The sequence below is a fragment of the Plutella xylostella genome, chromosome 21 (assembly GCF_932276165.1).
Source record: "Plutella xylostella chromosome 21, ilPluXylo3.1, whole genome shotgun sequence".
Classification (NCBI taxonomy): Eukaryota; Metazoa; Arthropoda; class Insecta; order Lepidoptera; family Plutellidae; genus Plutella; species Plutella xylostella.
The window spans coordinates 10,103,478-10,120,485 of record NC_064001.1 but is presented as its reverse complement, the minus strand read 5'-3'; the positions used below and the strand labels follow the sequence as shown (position 1 = coordinate 10,120,485).

At 41.1% G+C, this 17,008-nt stretch overlaps 2 protein-coding genes across 2 annotated transcripts; both read right to left on the bottom strand.

The window, feature by feature from the left end:
• Nucleotides 1–1,473: 1,473 nt before the first annotated feature.
• On the bottom strand, nucleotides 1,474–13,902 carry LOC105384768 (neither inactivation nor afterpotential protein G). Its single transcript, XM_038115599.2, has 11 exons — nucleotides 13,510–13,902; nucleotides 12,822–13,024; nucleotides 7,354–7,578; nucleotides 6,774–6,986; nucleotides 6,284–6,447; nucleotides 4,092–4,252; nucleotides 3,547–3,674; nucleotides 3,073–3,256; nucleotides 2,546–2,693; nucleotides 2,065–2,205; nucleotides 1,474–1,635 (listed from the first exon to the last, which is right to left on the bottom strand). The coding sequence occupies exons 1-11, from the start codon at nucleotides 13,634–13,636 to the stop codon at nucleotides 1,506–1,508; spliced, it is 1,824 nt and encodes a 607-aa protein (XP_037971527.2). The 5' UTR covers nucleotides 13,637–13,902; the 3' UTR covers nucleotides 1,474–1,505.
• A 597-nt stretch (nucleotides 13,903–14,499) lies between these two features.
• LOC105384748 (probable ribosome biogenesis protein RLP24) lies at nucleotides 14,500–16,591 on the bottom strand. The gene is made up of 3 exons (XM_011555025.3): nucleotides 16,431–16,591; nucleotides 16,018–16,340; nucleotides 14,500–14,962 (listed from the first exon to the last, which is right to left on the bottom strand). The coding sequence occupies exons 1-3, from the start codon at nucleotides 16,509–16,511 to the stop codon at nucleotides 14,785–14,787; spliced, it is 582 nt and encodes a 193-aa protein (XP_011553327.2). The 5' UTR covers nucleotides 16,512–16,591; the 3' UTR covers nucleotides 14,500–14,784.
• Nucleotides 16,592–17,008: the final 417 nt, after the last annotated feature.

The following is a 17,008-nucleotide window of genomic DNA, read 5'->3' as shown; positions in this document are numbered from 1 at the left end:
TTGGTGTGAAGTGATTGTGATTACATAGGTACAGAAAGATAAAATTTACGCCCAGAAAACGCGCATATATAACAATGGGATTAAGTATGTAATCTAACGCAATCTTCCTTCCCACACGCCACCATACAAAAGATGTTACCAGCACACCAGTAACTCTTATTACATTTTAGCTTAAGATCTATTTTGCATGTAAATGTTAGATATTTTTTATGTGGGTCCCACAGTGTTGACCAATGAAGATGTATGTAAAATAGCAATTATGCACCCGTCGTTATAGGTCTCAGTGAATGTGAACTGTTTCGAAAGGAACTGCCGTATTAAGGTAAGCGTCCACTATCGGTAACGTATGTATCGGCCCAAACGTATGGAAAAACGGCGTCGGCAAAGCCGATGAAGTGGACGTACTCGTTTGAATTTCTGTGCAAAGAATAAATAAAAAATAAAAAAAACACGCACTCACGCCTTGTACTAATGTACTCCCTTGCGGGGTAGGCAGAGGTGCATTGCTGCACCCACTTTTCGCCAGAGTGTTATGTTAGTCCCAATGTAATAGGGGGCGGGCCTATTGCCATTTTACGGGCACATCCAAGACCCGAGAACAAATATCTGTGTTTAAACAAATATCTGCCCCAGCCGGGAATCGAACCCGGAACCATCGGCTCAGTAGTCAGGGTCACTAACCACTACGCCATTCGGCCGTGCAAAGAATACTGAATGAAATACGTCTGTTGTGTACGATGCCGACAGGTAGACGCTTACCTTTACTTTAAAGCTCGAGGTATGCAGAAATACTGGACAAATCTGCATAAATGGAAAAGGCACTTGTCATACATCCCCGGTCACTGACGACAGTGTGATTCATAAAACCCTAGACTTGTACTTACCTAGATGTACGTAGGTAAGTACTTAGATAATATTGAACCTCTTTATTTATTGGTTGGTAAAATAAAATGAAACAATGTTTTTCAAAACCACCTAATGTATAATAAAAGTTAATAACTTATCTCTAAACAATAACATTAATAACGAATCGCTAAATAAATACTTAATACGGTACCCCTTTTTTATCCTGTTCCTTACGTATCGGCGGCTCGTTACTACTTATGAAGCTGTGTGTATACACACATTCCCGTAATCCCTGACTGTACAGCTGCAGAATAGATGGTTCTTCACCTCTTGTTCCTGATAAGATCTACGGAAAACGATGGAAGATTGTATTTTTCTGTGACCCTCAGCTAAATCTGCAGGACATCTACAGCGCAACTCTCAAATCCTCTTCATATCCTGTTTCTGATGATATCATCGACCGCTCGTTTATTCTCGGCCACCATCTCAGAGTGCGGACATGACAAGACGATGAAGAAGAAAGTTTGCTTCTAGAGTGATTCTGACATGACTTCTAATATATTAGAAACGGATCCAAATTTACCAATTTTATCCAAAAGGTGGTACATTTTTGGTGGTCGAATTTCTGGTCGAGCTACAGTGACTCTGCGTAAACTGGTTCATATCCTGTTCCTGATGATGTCGGCGGCCCGCTCGGCCACGGCCACCAGCACGGAGTTGGGGAACAGCGACGCGGGCGCCGGCAGCACGCTCGCGTCCACCACGCGCACGCCGCGCACTGACTTCACCCTGGAGGAGAAAGGTTGACGGGTGAGCTGGTGGTCCTGGTTTGTGGGTCAATTCTACTGGGAGTTTAGAGGATGGGATAGACAATGTTTGGATCTACTTTGAAGTTCCGAAGGGTGAGAAGAAAGCTCTAGAGATGCCCGTTTTGACTATCTATCACAGCAGGTTATTCCAACTGTCGAATAGTTGGTGTTTAGATGGACCACTCTACATAAGATACCAGAGAGTCAAAACAACAATCTACCTATTTCTGAAAGTCGTTATTCACGTTGAAGAAAAGGGGGAGTACTCCTAAGTCATAATTCTGACCATCTACTTTATGTCAATAAGCAGTCGACCGAAAAGCTGGACTTGCATTTATTTTTACCAGGGTGCACCGCTCAAAAGTACTTCTTTCACGCAATTCCCTCGCAGATGGTTCTCCACACTCACCTGAGCTCATGGTCCACGACCGTGCCCCCGGCGCAGGTGCCCCCCACGTGGTGCCCAGTCACCGCGATCTCTCTGATGATGCACTCGAGGTACGCATCCGGAGGACGCAAGTCTTTGACGGGAGGTCTGCTTGTAGTGGTTCTGTAACGTGAGGGTTTCAAAGTGAAGTTGGCTGGGTCTGAAGAATGTTTCAATTGATTTGATTGCCTTGGAACCTTGCCTGAACTATGGATGGCATAAAATTGAGGAAGAGAAGTTAAAGTCTTGCTTGAAGTTTGATATTGTTTGTAGGGTCAGAAGAGAGTTGCTAAAACCATTCATCCCTTCAACAGTTATTGGGAGTTTGTTCCTGATTTTTAAGGACGCCTAAAATTCCATTCAATTAAATGTCCTCAAAGTTTCTTGCCATAACTATTTGGCAGTTACATTTGTGTAGTCTTTCTCTCCATATAAAAGAAAGAAGCATTAATCAAACACTCACTTGTCCTTCTTCCTCCTGACCACTCCTAGCTGGTCATCCTTGGAGTACGTCCACAGCGCGCGGCACCGCTCCGGCCGCGGCCAGTGCACCCGCGCACCGATCTCCTGGAACGGAGGTGATGACACCAGACGCTCTGCTCTGCGAAGTGCTGGAAGGAAGTGGTGGAGTGGGTTAAGCTTGATGTGGGTATTTTTCTAGACAACGGAGATGTAGAAACGAATCTTAAAGTCCAGATAAAAGATAAAAGTATAGATAATACTATTTTCTACTCCTCCTTCGATTCGACTTTTAACTAGGGCATCGTTTCTTTGCTCTCGTTGTGTTAGAAAATGGATAAACTGATTCAAAATTCGGAAAGCTCGTAACCTGAAAACAAATTCTGCCATAAACACGTGTTCTTCTTTATAGCGTTTCACCCTGGTGAAAGTTAGTTAGAGTAGCGGCACTGCTATGGTTGCTCACTGGCAAGGATGCGCCGAATGTATTCAACAGGTGAGACATCATTCTTCGCTCAAATTCTAACCAACCTTTAACCATGCACTGCACATCCCAGCTGTCCTTCAGGTACCCCGGGTCCACGGCGGGCGGCACGCGGGTGCTGATGTCCAGCACCCTGACGGAGCCGCGCGAGCGGGGCTGGGCGCACGTGGACAGGAACATGAAGCCCTCCTTGGACGAGTGGTTGTGGAAAGGGAAAGAGTCGCGGAATACCTGGTGGTGGAGGAGGGGAGGTTTGAGTTTGTTGTGTTAGTGTAAAGTCTGCGGTGCGAACAATTTGACATCGCTGCGATTTGGAGCTTAGTACTGTCGAGGATAGTATTGCTAAATCGAACTTCTTCTGTCTAAATTTATTTTACATAGGTACATACCTACAGCGGCAGCGTTGACAACCCACTCATAATTTTTGTAGATAAGCGTAAGAGGCATTGATACATGTTTATCCAAAAGTTCCTTAAAACCTTGATGTGCCCTTTGTGCTCTCTATTGTGGTATGTTCTTACCTCAGGTCTGTAATTGGATATTTCTCTCAGCAGCTTCTCGCTCGCCGTGCCCATGGAGAACAGCATGAGCGCCGACGTGTTGTTGTTCTGATACTCTATGCCGGCCACCGGAGGAAACGACAGGAAACCTGCAGTCCAACCGGAGAGAATAGTAAATAAAGTTAGTATAAGTACGGTGGCCTGCGCCTAAAAGTATACAGGCGGAGTTTTTAAAATAGCGATCCCTGATGATGAAGGGACCAGCTACATTTGTTATAAATCCGGGGACGTGTTGTGTGTGATGTGTGTAGCAGTGGTATTTATGTGGATGTGCTTGAGCAGCATATGAGCTTGAGATCGCTATTTTTAAAACTCCGCCTGTATACATTTAGGCGCAGGCCACCGTACATATTCTCTGACGTGAGGATCTGATGAAGAACTATACATAATGAAGCATGGTTAATAAAAGTGTTTTTAAATAAAACGAAAATCCGTTCAGCCATAACTTATAACTAACACCCCTCTTTTTTTGTCGAGGGTCATAAAACATATACATACCTACGTACCTTTGCTCTTCCAAAAGTGGTCCCAAACAGTGCCGAAAGAGAAGACCTTGGCCAGAGTGATGCTGATCGGTTTCTTGATGCTGACGTAGAGCGGCATGTTCATGTGGTCGTGCAGGTTAGCGCCCACGTGCTCGTTCTCAGCTACGGGACTTAGCTTCAGTCTGGAAATATACATTTCATAATTAGGTATGTAGAGGAATGTAAATTTCTGTTACCAACTACCGCTACACGTGTTCGTTATCGTAGATAAACGTTACATTATCGAGACTCGCCATAAATAGGGGCTGTGATTGATATGCCCCGAACTAGTGTTATTATCAAGTTGTTTTACTTTGGGATATGTTTAAGATTCAGATTCTAAGTGAAAATATGGAAAAAACTTAAGGGGGTCGTTAACGACAAGCTATAGTTTATTGACCTCAAAAACCTAAATACTGACAAATGGTAGAGAAGAAATTATTTCAATACTTGGCGAAAATATTGACTATGTCAAAGAATACATATACTTGGGACAATCTATCTCATTCGATGATCTAACAGAAAAAGAAATCAACCGAAGAATTGCTTTGTCCTGGAAGAAATACTGGAGCTACAAAGAAATTATGAAGAACAAAAACATACAAATGAATTTAAAACGGAAACTATACGAAATAGCCATACTACCTTGCCTCACATACGGATGTCAAACTGGTCCCTTCGTAAAAAAGATGAGACTAAACTTGCAATACATCAAAGGAAAATGGAACGAAGTATGCTAGGAATACGATTATCTGATAGGATATCAAATGAATCAATTAGAGAAAAAACAAAAGTAATGGATATATGCGAAAGAATAAGAACACTAAAATGGAACTGGGCAGGGCACGTATGTAGAATGGAAAATAATAGATGGACAAAGAGACTAACCGAATGGCTACCAAGAGATGGAGTGAGAAAGAGAGGCAGACCAAGGAAAAGATGGGAAGATACCTTTAGAGAGAGATGCGGGCAGACTTGGAGACGACAAGCCAGGGACAGGGTCACGTGGAGGAGGTTAGGGGAGGCCTACGCCGAAGAGGCGACTTCCATAATTACAAAATAATTAGTATGGCCTATAGTTAATTGAATGAATGTTTATCTAATTTAATTTAATAACTAAATTGTGATTAAATGATATGTACTTAATGAAATAAATGAATTTATATTTAGTAAGAATTGTATAAAAAAAAAATGTTGTAATAATTGTAAATAATTGTAATACCTATATGTATAATGAAATTGCATTGTATTGTCTGAATTTAATTTTTAATTGTGAAATAAATTTATATGTGCGAATTGATTATAGCATGATATTAAGTGTGATTTACTTGTAACATGAGGGCCATAATACTGTAACTTGTTAATTTAATGTTAATATTTTATGGTAGAAATAAAGGTTTTTTTTTTTTATTTTTTTTTTATTTTATTATAGTTTATTGACGTCGACAACGAACCCGTGTGCTACAGGAAGGTAGAAAGTTGCTGTTAAAGGTACTTACCGAATGTTATATTGAAACATAACATGATAGATACAAAGATACAGCGTTTATTTACATTTACATTTACTTACATACAGGGTCAAATTTTATGAGTGATCTTTCTGCAAACGGCTCACAACGACATAAGTACTACCATACTTTAGATTTTGTCTTCGGTATGTCGGTGAAAGGAAAGGAAAATTCTCCGCAAGATCCTTGACCAAAAGCAACGTAGCGATGGAAGCTGGAGGATCCTAAAAAACGCTGAGATTGAAGAACTCGTGGAGGGCCCAAATATTATTGGAGAGACCGAAGCACACAGACTCCGCTGGCTCGGTCACTTGGAACGAATGGGAGAGGATCGCGGCGCAAAGAGAGCCTATCAAGGTCAGCCGTCGTCGGGTAGACGCCCAGTCGGGCGGCCCCGGTATCGATGGCGTGACGTGGTGCTAGCCGACCTGCGCGAGCTTCAGGCTAGCGACTGGCAGGACACAGCACAGGACCGAGGAAAATGGCGAGTTCTTGTATCGGAGGCCAAGACTCACTTTGGGTCGCTGCGCCAGCGGAGTAAGTAAGTAAGTATGTCGGTGTCTGGAAGATCACTTATAAAATTACACTATGCCTATTTACGTATGAATATCAGAGCAGGTATGTAGTTAGGTATGTACCAAAACTTTTAACTTAAATTTTACTCACCTTCGAAGAGTTTCCCTGGGTCCTATACCGGAATAAACTAGCAGTTGTGGAGACTTGATGGCGCCAGCAGAAATAATGATCTCTTTGTTCACGAAGATGTTGTCCAAGTCTATGTGCTTCTTCAGTATGTACAAAGATACTGCCTTTCTGTCTTCAAATCTTATCTGAAAGTTTCAAATAAAAATCATGTGGGGTCTACAAAGTCTAAAGGTATCATAAGTAATAGGTATCCAGAATCCAGACTAATATCCAACTTCATAAAGCTTTTCTAGTAGATATTTACAGTTGCAGTTACGATAAATACTTTGTTGTTCCTCATCAAACTCACAAACCGCCTTGTATTTATATTTTTCTTCTTCTTCAGGTGCCATCTACTATCGTAGGTCGGCTATCATTATGGCCACTTGGGCCCGGGAAGCAGCTCTTGTATTTATATAAAGTAGTTTAACAAGGAACAAAAGAGCTTACCTACTCAGAAAAACCAACTTACAGAAACCCCCTGCGTCTTCAACAGCACATGAAGGTTCTTCCTCTTCAGCGCAGGTTTCAGATACCCGTCCAGCGTGGAGTGTCGGGTCCCGTCCCGGACCGTCGCCGTCGGCCTCCGGAACAGGACCCTGCTCTTGCCGAGCATCCTGGAGGCGGCTTGGAACACTTGGAGCAGCTCGTTGTGACTGTCTATTAGCTTCAGTTTCATTGGGGCCTGAGAAACAAGTAAGTAGGTATTAACTTACCATGAATTTCTGGTGTATGAATTTATTTACCTTAGTATTTCGTATGCATAGAGATGAAGTGTGCGGATGAGCAACTTATATTGTTAATAACAGGTACCTACAGGTACGGGTAGCTTGCTTAGTTAGCTAGGCTATACAGTTATATACCTTGTAAAACTCACAAACTATCAATGTTTAAATAAATGATCATTCAGTATGAGTTTTATTATTTTCAAAATCTATAGCTACAAATGAAGCTGTGCTACAGTAGGATGTGAAATTCATAACTAAGTAGGTACTTTTCGCCTAAAAAGAATGAAAATCGGTTTTCCACCAGTGAAATCTCACAGTCCTCACCTTAGCACTCAAGCATTCACCAACATCCGGACAGTATTCTGAATCGAACTCGCTTTCCGTGGTCCCAAAGGCCTTCACGAAGTAGGGCTTCAGCGCTTCATGAGTCCAGCCTGAGAAGCCAAGTTGGGTCCAGCGCTCATAGTCTGCAGGGAGCCCGAACCCGTGGAGCAGGAAGTTGATGTGGCCGGAGCCGCCCAGGCCCTTGCCTCGAGGGATTAGTGATGTCTGTGAAGAGTGGTACCTATCTGGTTATAACAGCTCTTGTTCATTCGTATTTCGTTAGTACCTAGGTACTTATATAGAGTAACCCTACTGGTTGATTTGCCTCTGTGGTCTAGTGGTAGAAGCTTCGCTTCATGACCCAGAGGTCCCGGGTTCGATTCCCGGGTGGGACCATCAATTTGTGTTTCTAAATTGTGGTTCTAAGTTTGGTTAGGACATAGAAGGCTGATCACCTGATGTCCGAAACAGTGAAACGATCCATGCTATCGGATGGGCATGTAAAGCAGTCGGTCCTGCGCCTAGCTCTCTCCAGTCGTGTCGGTCAATCCGTCCCATTGGGCTATGAGAGTGATGGAACAGAGAGTGCTCCTGTGTACTGCGCACACACTTGGGCACTATAATCTACTCCTGCGTAGATGGCTGATCTCAATTGAGATTGGCCGCCGTGGTCGAAATTCGGCTAGGAGGACATTATTATACTGGTTAATTTAGGTACCTACGGTTTCAATTTCTGATGTTAACTTAAATTTAATGGTAATAGGTGTGTCAGCACTGTGTGTGGCGTTGGTACCTAGTGATTCAAATAGTATTTGAGGTGTCAATCCAAGCACAAGCAGCGCAATTGTAATCTGTTTTTTTTAAATTTATTTAAGCAAACATAAGGGGTACACTACATAAATCCGAATTACTTTTTTACGAATATGAAAATAACGATTTTTAAAATTACGAATTTCATAGTTCCGAATAATTCACAATCCCGAATTTCAAGTTTCCGAATAACGAAAATCACGAATAGCCAATAAACGAAATTTCAAACAACATATTTATTAGAATCACGAAAGTCAATTTTCCGAATATTATTGTTTCGATGTTTTAAAAGTACGACCTTTTATTATAACGAATTGTTAAAATTACGAATCCCGAAGTTTTAATATTCCGAAAATACAAATTCCCGAATGTATCTTAGTTAACAAGAAATAGTTATTAAGAATAGTGTGTTTATTAACAGCATAATCCGTATACAATTTAACAATACTTTTTAAGCTATATTATGTGAAACGCTCCGCTCCGCTTCGCTGCGCTCCGCTTTGTTTTTCGATATCTATGTGCACCTAACACGCTCCTCCTCGCTTTGCTCGTCGTCGCACCCAAGGGCGTGCCCAGGATTTCAGCTAGGGAGGGGCAGCTCATACATGTTTCGAGATGATGCTCGGTCGGTCGGGTATATTTAAACAAAAAATCATGAAAATTTACTTTTATCATTAGTTTGAGTCAATGTATTATTAGTAGTTAACACGCTACCACCTTAAATCATAAACATCCTAACTCCACGTGAGCAAATTTTACAGAAGACAAAAAAAATTGTACTTCTACTTAGGATATCCCCTTATGTTTTTTTGTTACTAGACTAAAAAAGTGGCCGCGGATTCAACGGCGTTATGAAAAATAAGCTATTTTACTTACTTTTACTGACTTACGATATTTGCCCAATCTCTATGTGAATACTATTATTAGATAGGAGGAGATATGTGTTTTTCCTGGAAACACGAGTTTTTCGGACTTCAAATTATGCAAAATACTGTTCTCTTTGATGGACTTACGCTATTCAAATATAGATAAATCTCCCTAACTTTTCCTATTACTTAAAATTTTGAGTATTATTGATGTAATTAATAAAAAGATTATATAATCAGCAATTATCTTTATAAGCAGTAGAGTATAAATCAGTATTAGGCAGGCTGAGTCCATGGTCCCGCCGTCGCCGTTGAAACCCTAGTGGTAAGCACGCTGTTTCCCAGGGACTAGGAATCATCAATTGACGAGCAAGGAGTGACAGATCGAGAGTTGGAACGGAGCGCAAAAATAGTTCCTAGCCCCGATGGCATACCAGACCGTGTATGGGTGCTGGCGCTCAGAGCTGGTTTGTCTGTCAGTTTATCTGTCTGTTGAATCGCAGCTTGAGTGCCAGTGAAATCTCCACTGACTGGAAAGAGGCCACGATAAAGCTCCTGAAGAGACAGTACTTCAGATTCTTCTTCTGTATACCGACCCATCTACCTGCTGTAAGAGGCTGACAAGCTCTTTTAACTAGTAACACCCCTGGCTGAACAGTCTTGACCTTTCGAATTGTCAGTTTGGCTTACGAAATGATACAATACGTATAAGTAGAAATTCTTCTGCGTTCGTTCACTGTCGGATGCAGATGGGCACCGCTGGGATAGTTGCGCTTGCCTTGGGGTACCTTTAGGGGCACTCTTGAATACCATCATGCATCGGCATGGTCCACCGCCTAGGCCTTAAAACAGCGCCCCTCCTGACACCCTACATACTCCTAATGAGCAGGGAGCCACCAGATCGGTCATTCGCGGAGCATTTCAAGACGTACCCCGGAATCAAAAAGTAGCTGGTGCTCTGCACGCCATGCAGTGCACGGGGTACTTACAAATCTGGGGGCCCTCGCAAAGGAGTCCATCGCCTCTATACGGGAGCCGTGCAACCTATTACACTCCAAGGAGCACCTGTCTTGTCAAGTCGAAGAGAATGACTGTGATGGGATCGGTTGGAGGAGCCAATGATTCCTTGCTAATAAACAGCAAAATTTTACTCTAAATTTATTGACCAATAACAATGTTAAGTACTATAATATATTTATGTAGTACTTATTAAACACAAAGTTAAAAACCTAGTTTTATTGAAAAAACGTAGACGGTACGTTTAGTCTCGCCTACATCGCTCGTTGTATGGGAGTAGGACTTACGAGGTTTTTTGTGTAAAAATCATGACTTAGAGTTAGGTGAAAAAAAGAACTTAATTTGCTCTGAGTTCAGTTTTTTTATTGATTGAAGAGTAATACGAAAAGATGCGCCTTGAAAAAACGCTTCTATTGATACCAAAAAGTTAAGTTACGAGGTTTACGATTTAAGGTGACGTACCTAATGCTTTTATTTATGTGTTGGTAGGTTAACACGTTTTAAATTTTAATTCCCACTTGACAGGAAAATTTACCTTTATTTTATCTTCTAGGGGGGGGCAGCTGCCCCCCCCTGCCCCTACCTGGGTACGCCCTTGCGTCGCACCTATCTTTAGATTTAGGTCCTAAGGTTTTTAAGGTTAATCACCGTAAAAATCCGAGCAATTTCATTGCTTTGTTGTGTTACTTAACAACAAATACTACTGTCGAGTTACATGTCGGGTGACTACGGGGTTGTGGTGAATGACGAATGCAGGATTTCTTGAGGCCAAACTATTTAATCAGATTCTACACATAGTAACCAATTTACATTTCGTGTGTGAACTAAGTGACGGGCGCGAGACGACTAGCGTCTGCGCATTGATCGCTACTGGAAGTTACTAGAAAGCTGACATTGCAAAACGTGACTATAACATGTGTCGCTACATCACTTCCCCCGTTTTTCAAAATTTTTGTCAAAAATTTTCAAGTACAATACGTAATACCTATGTTACAAAAGCCTCTCTTACGGAGCTTTAAACTTGAAACATACAATATCAAACAAAACAGAAATCACAAAATTACATTTCAATACTGATACAAAATTAACAAATCAAACTTATAAATCTCACACAATAACCACTCGGTATAACTACGTAGCACTTTGTTCACTCGCGACGCGCTTATCACATTCCGCTGACCGTGCAAGATGAACGCTGCTACCTCGGTTCCGCGAATACGACCTCGTGTGTGATTGAACCATGTGAATTTCCGATCTAAATAGCTTCTCTCGTTGCACCTCTCGTCCATCCTGGCGGGAACTTCCATGAGGACCCTCGAGTGAGCCTCCGCGTGGGTGACCAGTCCACTATGCTCCAGCTCGGCAGCCTCGCAGCGAGGAAAACAGCCCAACACTCGCTAACTTCAGAAGCGCCGATTACCGCCCGTTGACCTGCCGTCGTGGACGCGCAATCGCACCTTCTATGTGTTCCGCTCGTCCAGGTGCTGACTTGAGATGCTTCGATACGCTAATAACGTCTTCGTTGCGTAACCAACATTTGTGAAGGGGTGATGCACTTCCAGTTGATTTCTTGATGTGTTGATGTCGCTTGTTACCCCATGGCCTCGCTGGGGGAGCCGTCTCGTCCACGCCGTTCCATGCTGCGCCGTTCCATGCCGCGTCATCGCCGTGCTGACTCCATAATTTCTTCCGAAGGTTGCGTGTTCAGATTGTCGGAGGTCACCAATTTAGGGTATAAAGAGGAGTGTGACTATGGGATCCATGATAAATAACGAATGCAGGATTTCTTGAGGCCAAACTATTTACTGACTTTCTTTCTATACATGATAACCAAGTTACATTTCTAAAGTGTGTTATCTAAGTGGCGGGCGCGAGACGACTAGCGTCTGCGCATTGATCGCTACTGGAAGTTACTAGAAAGCTGACATTGCAAAACGTGACTATAACATGTGTCGCTACATCACTTCCCCCGTTTTTCAATAGTTTTCTATTTACAATATTTTACTCTATATTTGAAACGCTCCGCTCCGCTTTGTTTTTCAATATCTATGTGCACCTAACACGCTCCTCCTCGCTTTGCTCGTCGTCGCACCTATCTTTAGGTTTAGGTCCTAAGGTTTTTAAGGTTAAACACCATAAAATTCCGAGCAATTGTTTTGCTCTATATTTGAAACGCTCCGCTCCGCTTCGCTGCGCTCCGCTTTGTTTTTCAATATCTATGTGCACCTAACACGCTCCTCCTCGCTTTGCTCGTCGTCGCACCTATCTTTAGGTTTTGGGTCTAAGGTTTTTAAGACGTTTACGGTTTTTTTGTCAAAATCACGAATTATCACATTTTCGATCGGGATTTGAATTTTTCGTGATTATAATAAATCGGTATTTTATTTTTCGTATGCTTGAGTAATCGTATTTTTTAACGTTCGTGTATTTGACAATCGTAATAACAAATCTTCGTGATTATAATATTCGAAATTATAATTTACGTGATTTTTAGAATACGGCATTTAAAAAAATCGGTATTGCAATATTTCGTAAATTACATATTCGGTGTTTTCAAATTCGGAAAAAAGTTTTTCGGAATATTTGGGTGTTCCCAAACATAAGACATTTATTTAGGTTACAAATGAATGGTGCTTCAGAAACCTGTTAGGGTTTATCTGGAGAATATGATGGAGGGTCGTACAAAGTACTTAATAGGGACGATTAAATTTCAAAGTTCCACTTGGTCATGTACCAACTCGCTTGATATCATCAATTAAAGCTTGCTCTACCCACCTGATTCCACATCCCAAACGAAGAGTACTTCTGTGGAGTGGTCCTCACAGACCAGTCGTTAGGCCCCTGCTGCGCCGCGGTGGCAGTCAGCGGGATCTTGGTGAAGTAGCCCATCTGGTCTCCGGCCTCCACCAGCAGCACCCTGGTGCCAGGGTTCTCCGAGAGCCGCGCGGCGAGCACGCATCCCGCCGTGCCGGCGCCCACTAGGAACAGACGGCACGTGACAAAAGTGTATTTTTTTAAAGTACCTAGCCATATTAGTGTCCCACTGCTGGGCAAAGGCCTCCCCATGCTTATTCCACACATCTCTGTTGTCGACTGCCTGACGCCATCAGGCAAAAGTCTCCCCGCCATCTCCGCCAAGGTCTACCAAAGTGTTACTTGTTGCTAATCGTGATTTTAGCCGCTTTGAAATTTTCGGTAGGTAGGTAGGTACTTTGTTTTGCCCAGTATAAGTTCGGTCGTGAAAAAAGACTTTTTATCAAGCTTTCACCACTATCACATGCTATTTCAAAAGTTTAGATGCTGTAGCATGGGATGGTAGTTTGGTAGTACCACGTACTTTACCTATTTATAGTGAGGCTCCTATTTCAAGGAATGTAACTATCCTGTACCTAACTACATGCAACAAAACTAGAGATGGGCCGAGTACCGACTTTGATTATAAAACCTATTATATTAAACTTACCAATAATGTAATCATATCGTTTATCTGGTTTCTTCACTAAGCTGGGGTATACATTCACATATTTCTGGTACACTATGTATGATAGACACGCGATCAAAAGACCGAAAATGTATGAAAAAACTGCCATTTTGTTAAAAAAAAACTTTTATGAATTACACGTTATATTGTAATAGAGACATTATGCAAACTGTATCCGTTGTTAGGAAATCCGAACCGTCATTCGATACTAATTGAATTAGGCAGGGGTGCGGAACCATAGCCCTCCTGTGTTTCCATTAGCTCATACTTAACTCCACCTTTTATAATATTTTATGACTAAGGGCGTCTTGAACAACAAAGTTAATCAAAATTAAATCTATGACCTCTTGCTCTGACATTATACTGTCAGAGCAAGAGACAAACTATTTTATTTTGATTAAGGCCTTGGTCTCCTATTTACGCCGTAGTTCGCGGCCAGCGTCACGCCGTGGGCCGCGTCACGATGCTCACTATAGAAATGTACTGATGCGGTCTCCCTCACACGCCGACGTTGACGCATAGACGTAGTGAGTATCGTGACGCGGCCTACGGCGGTGACACTTGACCCGACCTACGGAGTAAATAGGAGACCCGGGCCTAACTTTGTTGTGCAAGACGCCCTTAGTTAAGATTGAGTTAGAAACAAATACCTGTATATAAATATCAAAATCAAACACTATAATCGTAATTTAAGGGATGGAGTTAAACTGAAAGGGTGTGTAGAGTTAGAGTGCCATAACATCAACATAATTAATGAGAATTTTATAAAGTACCTTATAAAATGTTGAGTACCCCTACTTTTAAGAGGATTATAGTATTACCTTAGGGAATCAATATTTTCTTTATAGACATGAGACATGAACAATATGTTCCTACTTCCTATGCTAATGGATATTAATGGTTGATTAAAATACTTAAATTTGTATATGAATGTGTGTTGTGTACTAAATAGTATATAAATAAAAAGAGACATACTTAAAAATAATTTAATTACACTAAATAACATCAAATGGATTTAATGAAACCTTATTGAAAGGATTCTAATATTACAGTGAAGCATCCACTGTATACTAGCACAAGGACAGGTTCAAATACTATGAAAACAAATTAATTTAATTGTTTTTATATTCTTCAAGACACTTAAACATCTATCTTATCCATTTCTGAGATATTATGATTATGATCATGAACCAAACTTGTAATTTCTTCCAGTCAACCTTTAGTTTTCTTCACAAATTGGACCTTAGTCTGCTGATTTTAAAGCTCAATTTCGCCGCCTACTTCAATGAGCTGTCCAGCCTCGGGTATCATGACTGGTGCTGTGATCTTCTGTTTGCGGCCCTTGGAGTCAATGACCTCGATGGTCTCGGGCTCCACTTCCATCTCCGCCTCCTCTTCTTCAGCTTGGCGCTGCTTGAGGCCGGCTGCTGGGGACCTGAAATAAGGATATTGCTGAAAGGAGAATGGCCATTTCTATATGGCGCCATGACCCAGAGCGGCCATTGATGAAACATACACTGATGTGTAGTCCCTGACTACAGCATATACTGGTATTAATTTTATTATTATGAGACATGGGAGAACGAAGATATAGGTGCTGAAAGATCAAGTCTTTCTACTGTACTAGATGTTACCCTCGAGCTAAGAATTGATTTTAAAAGTGTTTCCGTGGGAATTCCTGGCTAAAAAGTATTTTATGTTACTTCGGGATAACGGGAACTTGAATAGAATGAAATAATTTTTGAAATTGGTCTCTTTATAAAAATAGGTTTCTGAGTGTGAAATGTGCAAAAATAATTATGATATTATTTGCATAAATAAAATCATGTAATGCATTTTGTGATGCGCTATGAATTGGGAATCCCATGATTTAGATTATAAACTTATTTGTGCGTGTACCATTCAGCAAAATCTTATTTAACGAAAAAAATATATTTAATTAATTTACTTTTGAACCCTAATATCTCAAGAACCCCATGGTTTAGATTTTTTTAAATATTTTTCCCTGATAATAGAAATTTTTATAAATAACTTAAAATAGGTTTGGTGAGTGGCTGCTAACTTATGCAAAGCGGGTCAGGTTTCGCCATTCTTTAGCTATTTCAATGTTGAGTTATGAATGCTATGCTAGGAATTGACATATTGCTGGATAGGTGGTGAAGGAACCTACTAATTACATGAAAAAGTTTGTAACTATGGATTTACATTTGCTACTTAATCATAATAATTTATTTATTTTTCAACGAACATGGATCAAAGTGTTAGTAATACATGTACAAAAACAATCACACGACTTAGACATCTATTGTTAGTATAAAAAATAGGAACTAATAAACAAAACACACAACATAAAGTATCATAGGACAACCTGAAATGTTTACCCATAGTCACCTTTATTATGTGTAAGTTTCAAAAGGAGTCACTCATACAGACACTATCCCAGTTTGTCTTTATTTTCAACTAAATACAAAAGATGATTTAGTAATTTACCTGATAAGTGAGATGTCCCGTTGCACCTCTCTGACGTCCCGCTGCCACTCCACCTCGCGGCCCTTGCGCAGGCGGTTCATGATGTACGTGTTGGACCTCCTCTGACGGATCTCTTCAACCTTCTTCATGGCCTCGATGGTCTTCGTCCATAACTCTCTGTTGTACTTCAGTGGAGTGTTGCGACGCTTCTCAAATTCGAAGGAGGGGTCGATCGCCAACTCCTTGCCCGCTGTCTTACGGTACGACTTGGTCCATTTGGTCTTACGCGGGTTCTTCTTCTTCTTGAATGCCGCGTGACATTTTGAACGGCAGAATCTGAAAATCTGAGGCGATTTTGGTTAGGTTTTCTCACTGTGGCGCAATAGGTGGAAATTCATGTTTTGATGGTCGAGATAGTACGGGAAATAGTTTACCTTGCAATCATTTCTCACGAATTGGATCCCATGCCCCGGATAGACTCGGGAGGAGCAGAAATAACAAGTTTCTATACGCATTTTTACACGTGCTGTTTATATTGTTTGACAGCACTTCAAAGAGAAAGATTTTATTTTGACGTCCGAGTCGTCGCACCGAATGTCACCAAAAACATTAGAGTGTTGCCACGTTTGATTCCACCATACAATTTTATAAGGAATAAGCTATATTTTTTTTCAACCAATGTTCCAACGTTACCGTGACAGGTAACTGACAGGTGACAGATATTTCATAGAAGATGGCGGGCCAATGTTGCTAGCACCCAAAATAACATCAGGTTTAAGCTACTCGGCACTAGAGGGCAGGGTGATAAATAATATTATAATTGTCAAACAATAGATGTCGCTACTTGGTTAGAATTTATAGAGTTTCATAATACGCAAAAAAAAGTAATTTAAAGTAAATGCTATAGGTTGGTACCAGATTTTTTAGTTTTAATATGCGGGCATCCTACCACATATTATAACAACTTCAAATTCATTACACAATCTCACATCACAAAAAGTATTAATTTTGT